At 58.4% G+C, this 10,282-nt stretch overlaps 1 protein-coding gene across 2 annotated transcripts; it reads left to right on the top strand.

Moving 5' to 3' along the window:
- Nucleotides 1–4,239: 4,239 nt before the first annotated feature.
- CRYGN (crystallin gamma N) lies at nucleotides 4,240–9,795 on the top strand. 2 transcript variants are annotated; one of them, XM_024564441.3, is made up of 4 exons: nucleotides 4,240–4,315; nucleotides 6,059–6,307; nucleotides 8,481–8,626; nucleotides 9,556–9,795. In XM_024564441.3, exons 1-4 carry the CDS (start codon nucleotides 4,295–4,297, stop codon nucleotides 9,689–9,691), a joined length of 552 nt encoding a protein of 183 aa, XP_024420209.2. In that variant the 5' UTR covers nucleotides 4,240–4,294; the 3' UTR covers nucleotides 9,692–9,795. The 2 variants fall into 2 exon arrangements, with proteins under 2 accessions (XP_024420209.2, XP_045054672.2); XM_045198737.2 differs by having other exon boundaries at nucleotides 4,257–4,315; nucleotides 6,131–6,307.
- Nucleotides 9,796–10,282: the final 487 nt, after the last annotated feature.

Genomic DNA, 10,282 nt, shown 5'->3' with positions numbered 1-10,282 from the left:
GGGTGGCGGATGGAGCGAGAGAGCTCTCTGGGGGTCCCTTCTATGAGGGTACTTACTGATCCCACTCATCAGGGCTCCACCCCAGTGGCCTAAGCACCTCCCAAAGGCCTAACACAGGGAGGGGCAAAGTAGGGTTGCAGTGGTGGGTACGTGAAAACGGAGTTTATTTGTGTATTATTATTGATTAATTATTGTGTTATTTTCCAGACGGACAACTGTAAACCTACCTTTGCCCCACCCTCTACATTGGAGAGCGGGATTTCAACATAGGGACTTGGGGTGGGGGCCACAATCATCCTGCCTGTGGCGACGGCTGAGGGATTTTGTAAGAGTTGACCACCCCGCAGGCGGTTTGCGTGCATGTGAAAGCAGACAGGCGTGCACGCTTGTAGGGGCGTGGGAGCGGCCCGCCCGGGGGGATTTGGTGCGGACTCCAGCCCAGTCTGTCTGGGCTGCACAGAGCCCCAGACCTTGCAGTTTGGACAAGTGCACGGTGATGCTGCTGGACAGTGCGGGGTGGGGGCGCTCTGCCTGGATTCCACAGCGCCCTCGGGAAGATGCAGCCCCTGGAGTGAATAAGAAAGGGTCTTGGGCGGACAGCTGTGGGGTGAGGGATGGGGGCCACGTCCTGACCCTGCCCTGCCCTCACCTCACCCCTGCCCTGCCCCCGGGCCAGCAGGCACGGCTCTGGATTCCCCTTCGTTCTCCATCCTCAAGATGAAACAGCACTTAATTTGAACTAAACAGACTGTTTCCAATGATGCATGTTTCTCCAGCTGGATTCAGGTGCTCCAACGCAAAACTTTCAATTTCCCAATTTTTACCCAGCCCCCCAATTTTGTTTTCAATGTTAGGGTTGTTTTTCCCAGCCATTTTTCTGAAGCGGGTGGGTAGTGCCTGCAGCCCTGCCCCCGTGCAATGTGACCCGGAGCTGGACAGCTGCCACTGTGGCGGGGTGCTGCTCCACGCTGCCACCAGAGGGGCTGGAGCAGGGTGCGGGGGACCAGATCCACCGGTTTGCTCTGTCGCCCCCTGGAGTCTGAGAAAGGCACAGATGTCTGTGTGAATTATCTCTTTCCACGTTGTTGGCCCTGGACCGCTTGTAAGAGCAGGTGGGTCCCCAAGGGGCTTAGGGGATAGTGCAGGTCACGCCTCACGGCAGGCTGGCCCCAAGGCCATCGTGGCTGCTGGCCGCAGTACAGGAGGCCTGACAGGGCTCAGGGTGAAGGGGGGTGTGAAAGTAGGGGTGGGGGGCTCCCTAGGAAAGGGAGGGAACCCTGACACAGTCAGGTGCCTCTCTGCCCAGTGCTCTGGCAACCCTCTCAAAGGAGGTGGGAAGGGACAGAGATGGCATACTCTGGACCCCAGGACCAGCACGCACAGTCCACGACTCTGGAACGAAGGCTCGAGGCCCAACGTGAGGAGGCCCCGCTCTGTTGGCACAGGTCCCAGCTCCGGGTGGGGCTGTTGGGCTGTATCTCTCTCTCAGGCTTCCTGGTCCTGCCACTGTGGCCTGGGTCTCACCCTTCCTGAGGGCGCCATTGCGGGGCCGGGGCGGGGGGCTCCCCCTCCACCCTTGGTGAGAGAGGTGTGCAGCCCAGTGGTCACCCTGCGGTAGCTGGGGCAGCGGGAGCGGCAGCCTCAGAGGACAGCGCTGAGCCCCACGCTAGTCACGTGCTCTGAAGCGCCCAATCCAAGAAACCAGCAAAAACGGGGCCAGGCCGCAGCGTGGGAGGCGGTCCTTCCGATGGGCACACACAGCAGGGAACAGGTAACAGGTGACTCACACGCACGTACCCATCAGTAAGGAAAGACTCCGAAAACACGGGCAAAGAATGGGAGGAAGCCGCCGACAGCGGCACAAGCCCGTGCCGACGGTGTGCGAGCGGACTGACGCTGACCAGCTGGACGCAGATCCGCCGTGGGTGCCCCCGGGGACCCCCTGCTGCACCCCGTGGAGGTGGAGGTGAGCATAGGCTTCACCCAGCTCTTTCACTCAGACCCCAAAGCGGTGGGACTGGCCCAGTGCAGGGTAGGCGGGGTTGGGGGGCGGCATTTGGAAACGTGAGGGAGTTTCCATTTGTCAGAGTGACACAGGGCAGGCCTTTGTGGGCAGGGCGCAGGGACACTTGATGTCGTGCAACTCGCAGTGGGGAGCTGTCCCACAACCCACCCACAGACACAGAGTATTCTTCAGTGGGTTTCAACATGCGCTGAGTTTTCCTGGTATGGGAACGTTCTGTACTTGTAGCTTGGTATTGCTGTGAACTGAAAACGAGCCTAGAAAATAGTGTATTTTAAACGTTTTAAATATATATATAGTTATTCCAGAAAGAGAGAAACATTAATCGGTGGCCTCTCCCGCACACGCCCCAACTGGGGACTGAACCCACAATCTAGGCACGTGCCCTGCCTGGGAATCAAACCCAAATTAGTACACAGGCTGATACTCCAACCAGCTGAGCCACATGGGCCAGGCAAGTCTATATTTAAAAATAAAATAAAATAAAAATAATAATAATAATAGGCTTAAGTTATCTTATTTGAAAATAAGGGGCCTGGCTGGTGTGGCTCAGTGGATTGAGCATGGGCTGCCAACCAAAGGGTTGCCAGTTCAATTCCCAGTCAGGGCACATGCCTGGGTTGCAGACCAGGTCCCCAGTAGGGGGTGCACGAGAGGCAACCACACATTGATATTTCTCTCCCTCTCTTTCTCCTTCCCTTCCCCCCTGTCTAAAAATAAATAAAAATGAAATATCTTTTAAAGGAAAATAAGGGAAGAGACCCCCCCCCCGCCCTTTTCCTTGTCTGCCCTTTTCACATGTCCACACCCTCTGTGCCTCAGTGGTTCTGAGTTGCCCGGCAAGAACTTTCCTGCCAAGTACGTTCCGCTCCTCCTCAACTACCGGCCTGCGAGTCGCCCGCTCTCACTTCTGAAATCTGTAACCCCGTCTCCTCCCTCCCGCTTTTTTCTAATTTGCCCGAAAAGGCCTTTATACCAGCGTTGCCTCACCGTCTTTGTGATTTGTGTGCCTCTGTGAATTCCTGGTGCTAAAACGTTGCTTTTCTCCTGTTACTCTGTCTCTGTGAATTGGATTATTAGCCCATCCAGGAGAACTTAGAAGTGGGGAGGAGAAGTATTACTATTTCTTTCAGCCCCCACCTTCCTGTGCCCCAAGAATTGCGTGACCTCGTTTCCCCAGCCCTGAAGTATCTCATCTCTTAAATGGTGATAAAAATATACTTTCCTCACAGCAGCTCCGACTGCTGCCCACAGTCCCACTTCCGCCCCATCCCCTAGCTCCGTGCAGCTCCGGGGGGGCCCCCCCTGCGAACACGAGCTCTCCTTCGACCTCAGAGCTGGTCCGGGCCCCAGTGAACCTCCAGGGTTGTCGTTCTGCATGTACACATCTTGTCCCCCCAGCAGTTTGGGGACGGCTCATCCCATGGCCCCAGTGTTGGCTGTTTGCTCCCCAAAACATCTCTGAACCTCTGTTAGGGGCCAGGAACCTCCGCGCCCGAGAAAGTCTCACACTGGAGTGGGGCTACGTGTTCCTGTAAAGGGGTCCTTGTCATTGACTGGGGGGGGGGGTCTGGGCACAGAGCACCGTGGCCCACCAAGTGGGCAGTTCCAGTCAGGGACAGGTGCCACAAATGGGTCAAGAGTGAGCATTGATCCCTGGGGGGATGGGGAGGGGGAGACGGACAGGCAAGGCCTTCAGCAGGATCAGACGTGGGAGGTGAGTACGACCTGGCAGGAGATGTGGGGGCCAGCCCGGGCGGGGATGGGGGATGAGGGCCGGGGAGGCAGAAAGTTCAAGGTGGGGCTGGGAGCTGAGATGAGAGCAGCAGGCAGGGAGGTCAAGGGCTGCCTTCTTTGCCCTCAGGGTAACTCGGGGAGAAAGTGCCTGCAGGCTTCGTGGGTGGGGAGGGGCAGACCTTGGGGTGGGGGTGGGGCAGGGGGGATCAGCAATCCCCCAGGACAGAGGGGGTGTAGCGGGCCCTGAGTGTGTGGTCCTGGCTCAGCATGGGCAGCTGCAGTGAGGGATCAGAGGGATAGAGAGACACACAGAGAGGCCTTGGGTGGTGGCTGGGGCTCAGGCACAGTGACCTCCATGATCCCGGGGCTCCGTGGGTTGGGTCGCAGGCTGGGCGGCCCCTCGAGGGCTTATAGAGCCGACACCTCTAATGCGCAGGCCAAGCAAATTCTTTGTCTTTGTCGGGGGGTGCTGACCCAGCAGGGCACTGCCTGCTATATCTGGGGGTGGCATGCAGGGACGGCAGGCGGGCCACCATGGCACAGTGCTCGGGGAAGGTGAGTGAGACCCGAATAATGTCGGGGGGCTGAGGCAAAGCCTTGAGATCCCCTCCCCCAACCCCTATTGCTCTTTGTACTGGAGATGTGGGGGTGGGGTTTGGGGGCAAACTGTGGCTTGAAAGTTGGCTAAATTTCTTAACCAAACAGGTGGCCTGGATGAGGGAGGTGGGAGGTGGGAAGGTCCCCTCCCCCCACCCTCCTGCACTGGCTCTGGGGCCCCACCTCCACCCCCTTAACTCAGGGAGGGGGTCAGGCCTCAGAGGGGTCTGGGCTGGGGCGGGGGGCCTTGACATGTCCTGCAGCCCCAGGGCCCCGTGTCCCTGCCTGAGACTGCTCTGCGTGGCTGCTCCTTCCTCAGGGGCACTTGGGGCTGGTTCTCTGCAAAACATTGAGACTTGAGTGACCTTTGGGTCCCGTGGGTGACCAGTTCTCCCTGACCAGCTGGAGGGAGCCCGTGACCAGCCCTGTCTCGTGCAGGAAGGGAGCAAATCTGGATCTCTGCCCCTTCTCTGGCTCCGCATCCTCTCTACTCCGATAGTGCCTTCAGTCACTCAGGGACCCCACTCAGGGCTGCTGTGCCCGTCTGCATAGGTCAGGTTATGCTTCGCGGCCCGCACACCCTCCTTGGGCCCCTGTGGGAAAGCCAGCAAATGGTCTCAAAGCTTACACACTCGCATCCCCCTGGCCAAATCGTACTGCCTCACCTCACTCCAGGGGGTCCAGGAGCACCATGACACCATGGGAGGAGGCATACGACAGTTACGGAGCCCCAGGTAACGGGGCCCCAGGTAACATCACTTGTACTTTGCCAGGGCCCTTCTAGGAATTTAAAGATTTTATTTATTTATTTTTAGAGAAAGGGGAAGGAAGAGAGAAAGAGAGGGAGAGGAACATCAGTGTGTGGTTGCCTGTTGCACGCCCCCTACTGAGGACCTGGCCCGCAGCCCAGGCCTGTGCCTTGACTGGGAATCAAACTGGCGACCCTTTGGTTTGTAGGCCAGTGCTCAACCCACTGAGCCACACCGACCAGGGCGAGCACAATTGTTAAAACCCAAAGAGTAATTGAATGGCTGGAATTTTAGGCTCCTGGGCAGGAGGTGAGTTTTGGGGTTGGCACGGTTCATGTTGTTTGGTTTGGGGACAAGCAGAAGCCATCACTGCTGTGTCACCGTAGGACGCTGTGTCTAAACTGGGTTGCTGAGGCTCGCTCCAGCTTGGACACACACCTGTCACCAAAAAAAGCGGCCTACTAAGCAAAAGGACAGTTACACTGAAAAGCCCTTTTGAGCCATGAATCCTGAGCCCGGCCCTGACTCGGCCCCATGGGGTTCAGGCTCCCAGGTGCAGGCGCCATGAACCTGACTTCCTGAGCGCTAAGTGCCGGCTTACCAGGCTGGGTGATGGCGAAGGTCGTCTTTTGAAAACATTTCCTTGGATATTATGTTGTTATAATAAACAAAAATTGAGTTTAAAGAAATGCAGCGGGCGTTTGGGAAGAGTCCGTTTCCACCTGGGCCCCTGGACAAAGGGGAATCCAGGTCCCCACGTCTCTCCTGGAGTTTGCCCAGCATGAGCTCCTGGCTGGGAGGGGCCGGGGCCGGCGCCGGGCCCATTCTCCCACCCGCTGGGCAGACGCAGTTGAGCACCTCCTGCACGCAGCAGGCAGGCCTGGGCTTCAGCGGCCCGGGAGTCAGGGTTCAGTCAAGGGTGTCGGGTCCCCGCGCCCCTGTGCCTTTCTAGATCACTCTCTACGAGGGTAAGCACTTCACGGGGCGGAAGCTGGAGGTCTTCGGGGACTGTGACAACTTCCAGGACCGAGGCTTCCTGAACCGGGTGAACTCCATCCGCGTGGAGAGCGGGGCCTGGGTGTGCTTCGACCACCCCGACTGCCGAGGCCAGCAATTCGTCCTGGAGCGCGGCGAGTACCCCGACTTCTTCCGCTGGAACGGCCACAACGACCACGTGGGCTCCTGCCGGCCCGTGGGGATGGTGAGTGCGCCACGCCGCCAGGGGGCGCCCTGCCAGGTGGCCAAGGGTCAGGCCTGGCCAGACGTGGGACAGCAATGAGGGGGCGTGGGATCTTTAAGGCAGACAGATGTCCCAGAGACCCAGCCACTCCCGTGGGCGGGCAGGGGGTGCCAGGGGTCCCAGCCTTACCTTTTTGTGCCTATATTTTCAGGCATCTTTGAGGAAAGCACTTCAGATTTCTTTTCTTTTTTATGAATTTAAATCATTTTTTTATTTTTCAATAACAGTTGACATACATTATATAGGTTTCAGGTGTGCACCCCAGTGAGCAGACGTCATATAACTTACTAAGTGATCACCCCGCTAAGTCTTGTACCCGCCAGGCCCGGCCGTAGTTAGCACATTACTGACTCCGCGGTGCTGGACCTTCCATCCCCGGGACTGTTCTGTGGTGACTGCCAGTCCGTGCTTAGCAATCCCTCCCCTTCCTCACCCAGTCCCCCAAGCCCCCTCCCACCAGGCGACTGTCAAAATGCTCCCTGTATCTGTGAGTTCGTTTATGTTCTGCTTGTTGTTTTGTTTTGCTTTTAGATTCAACTGTTGATAGGTGTGTACTTATTGCCATTTTATTGTTCATGTTTTGGGGTGTTTTTTTTCCTTCTTCTTAAAGAAGGCCCTTTAACATTTCATAGAATACTGGTTTGGTGATGATGAGCTCCTTGAGCTTTTATTTTTGTCTGGGAAGCTCTTTATCTGTCCTTTGATTCTGAGTGATAATCTTAGCACTTGAAATTTCTGATCCCCAAATCTTGCTAAATTTTCCACTTAAAACGCTGTTGGAAGCCCTGGCTGGTGTGGCTCAGTGGAGTGAACGCCGGCCTGTGCACTGAAAGTTTGCTGGATTGATTCCCAGTCAGGGCACAGGGTTGCGGGCCAGGTCCCCAGTAGGGGGCGTGAGAAAGGCAACCACACATTGCTGTTTCTCTCCCTCTCTTTCTCCTCCCTTCTCCTCGCTCTAAAGTAAATAACTTTTTTTTTTAATGCTGTTGGAAACACTAGAGGTTTGGTTTTGCCACCAGACGGGGGAGCACTTCGCCACACAGTCAGACCACCAGGCAGGTCACCTGGTGAGGAGAGTTTTTCCAGACCCTTCCGTGCCCAGCTGTGGAAGAGATGATGGGGCGGGGGATGCATGGCTGGCCAGTAAGCAGGAATTTGGAGATAGGAGCCAACAGGTGGCGGCCACAGCCCTGTGTGGAGAGGCCAATGATATGTGTGTCTAGTCCCCACGGTGGGATTTGAGGACTTCGGATTCTCCCAAGTCCCAGTTCCTAGCCGTCCTGCCGTGAGTTCCAGACGGTCCTATGGGAAATGGCTGATTCCTGAGACTGGGCTGAGCGAGAGGCCCTTCCTGCACGTGGGGCCAGGTGTGCAGATGGACATGCGGGGAACCCCGGGGGAGCAACCTCCTGTGTGGGGTTCCCCTGGGCTTTGGCAACTCGCATTGTAAGAGCACTATCTTAGTATTACCACCAGGCCGCGGACATTTGGAAAAGGAATTCACAGGGTTGGCCCTGGATCTTGCATAATGCTCTTTGTATTAGAAACATCTCAGGTATCTTTCCAATGATCTTCTCCTAAGAGCTGACCTCGGCCAGCTGTGCCGCAGGCGCAGCCCCTGCCAGCACCGTGGCTGGTTGGTCGGGAGCTGGCCTGCCTCTGTCTCTCAGAAACACAGGACGCTTAGCAGGACATCTGTGTCTCCTCCCAGGGACGCAGCAGGCATTTCAGCGAGGACAGCTCTGTGTTTGCTTTAGGCTTCTGGCTTCATGTTGTAACAAAAGGCGCTGTTACAGTTTGTAAAATACTATCATTTAAGGACTTGCTTGAGGCCTGCAGCCCAGAGAGGGTGAGGGGGCAGAGGAGGAGACTGGACCGGGTCAGGGGCTCTGCAGCTGTTTAAAGTAACAGCCCCCTTTCATCCAACCAAAACCCTTGCACAAGAACCAGCAGAGGTGCGGGGTTGGGGTGCCTGTGGGCAGTGGGGACAGGCACAGTCCCCAGCCTGGGAACTCTGGGGTGTGCAGAGCCTGGGGTGATTCCCAGTTCCTTCCCCCGCCCTGTCTTCCTATTCACGGGAGGGCCACTCAGCTCCACGACCTTCTTTCTTTCCGCTGCCCATGTGGGCCGGCAGCACGGGGAGCACTTCCGCGTAGAAATCTTTGAGGGCTGCAACTTCACGGGCCAGTGCCTGGAGTTCCGGGAGGACTGCCCCTTCCTTCCGAGTCGGGGTTGGGCCCAGAACTGCGTCAACGCCATCAAGGTGTACGGGGACGGAGCGTGAGTAGAGACCGCGTGGCTGCCAATCCCAGGCCCAGCCGGGCCCTGCGAGGCTGAGGCCAGTGTGGGAGGCTCTAGGGTGGGTCAGGCCCCAGCAGGTGGGCAGCTTGTCCCCTGTCCCGGAGGCCTCTCCCTCCCTCAGCGGCCTCCCCTGCCCCAGTCAGGCAGTTCGGTGGCTGCCTCTGCAGCCCAGAGAGACCACATTGAGGAGACACAGGTCCCTTCCCCTGCTGCCCACAGCCTCCAGTGGGGAAGGGAGGGGCATGTTTTCTCCTGCCCCTGCCGGGGCCGGGGCCTCCGAGGGCCTCACAGACTAGCCCCAGTCCTTGTGTGCAACTCTGCTCTCAGAGCTGTTGGCAGCTGCCCAGGGGCTTGGAGCTGTGGGAGCTCAGGGGAGGGAGGAAGGGCCCCCCCGGGGCTCCGAAGCGCTGGAGGCAGCTCCTCAGGGCACCTGCCCTCACACACCAGTTTCCCACTGCGGGGGGCATCCCTGGGGCAGGAACCCGTGCGTGGACTTACTTTGGGACCTCCTAAAACAGCGCCAGGCACAAGCATGGAAACGGGAGCGTTTGCAGGGTGAATGAGTAGTGACTGGTCCCCATTCACCCCTGGGGGTGAATTGGTCACCCCTGCCAGGTGACGGGTACTGTCTGTGCAAACCGACCTCTCCGGGACCAGGAACAAGTGGCGGTGTGTGCGTGTGTGTGGTGTGTGTGTGTGCGTGTCCTGGAATTACTCGGGGCCCTTGCAGACTGATCGGTGTACAAGATCAACTTTTACTGAGCACCCCTGGTATGCACATCACAACCAGCACTGACCCCAGATGGAGGGCTGGGGTGGGTGGGGGTGGGAAGGGCTGGTGCAGGGAAGGAAGGGGACTCTGCCCAGCGTCCTGAACCCTGACCTCCCACCCATCCTTCCGGCCCCAGGTGGGTCCTGTATGAGGAGCCCAACTACCGTGGCCGAATGTACCTGGTGGAACGAGGCGACTTCCGCAGCTTCTCCGACTGGGGGGCCCACAGTGCTCGTGTCCAGTCCCTCCGCAGGGTCGTCAACTTCTTCTAGCCGGGCCCACTGTCCGGCAAGGCCCGGGAGAGGCCCGGGACAGGGGCGGCCCTTCTGACCCCCTGTGGGACTGGGGACCACAGGGAATAAAAGTCATAAAAGTGGAGAGTGAGCTGGCCTGAGTGACTCGACACCCCTTCACGGCACCGGGGCAGTTGAACTGGGGCATCCCCAGCCCTGGGCAGGAGGCTGGCAGGACTCCCCAGGGAGGGGAGCCCAGGGGGCCCGGAGGGTGGAGGAGGACTCTGTGAGGCACCCACTACTAGGGGGGAACATTAAGGCTGGAAGGGACCTACGGGTCCTGGAGCCCAGCCCTCTCACTTCGCACGTGAGCCCCGAGGGGGCGTGGCCGCCTGGCCGCAAGCTCCCAGGGGAGCCAGGACAGGATGGTGTGCTGGGGTTATGCTGCTGCAGTTCTCCCAGGTCCCGGGGACCTCCCCCTGCACCCCCTCGCCCCCCGGTGAGAGAGAGCTGGAAAAGGTGAGCCACACAGGGCTCCCACAATCCACCCATCCACCCAGGGCGACGCCCGCCAGGAGCTGGGTGGCAAAGGTGTGTGGCCACCAGGAGTCAGCTGTGGGACCCTGTGAG

The sequence above is a fragment of the Desmodus rotundus genome, chromosome 6, assembly GCF_022682495.2.
Source record: "Desmodus rotundus isolate HL8 chromosome 6, HLdesRot8A.1, whole genome shotgun sequence".
Classification (NCBI taxonomy): domain Eukaryota; kingdom Metazoa; phylum Chordata; class Mammalia; order Chiroptera; family Phyllostomidae; genus Desmodus; species Desmodus rotundus.
The sequence above is the reverse complement of the archived record's forward strand: the minus strand, read 5'-3'. Positions and strand labels throughout refer to the sequence as shown.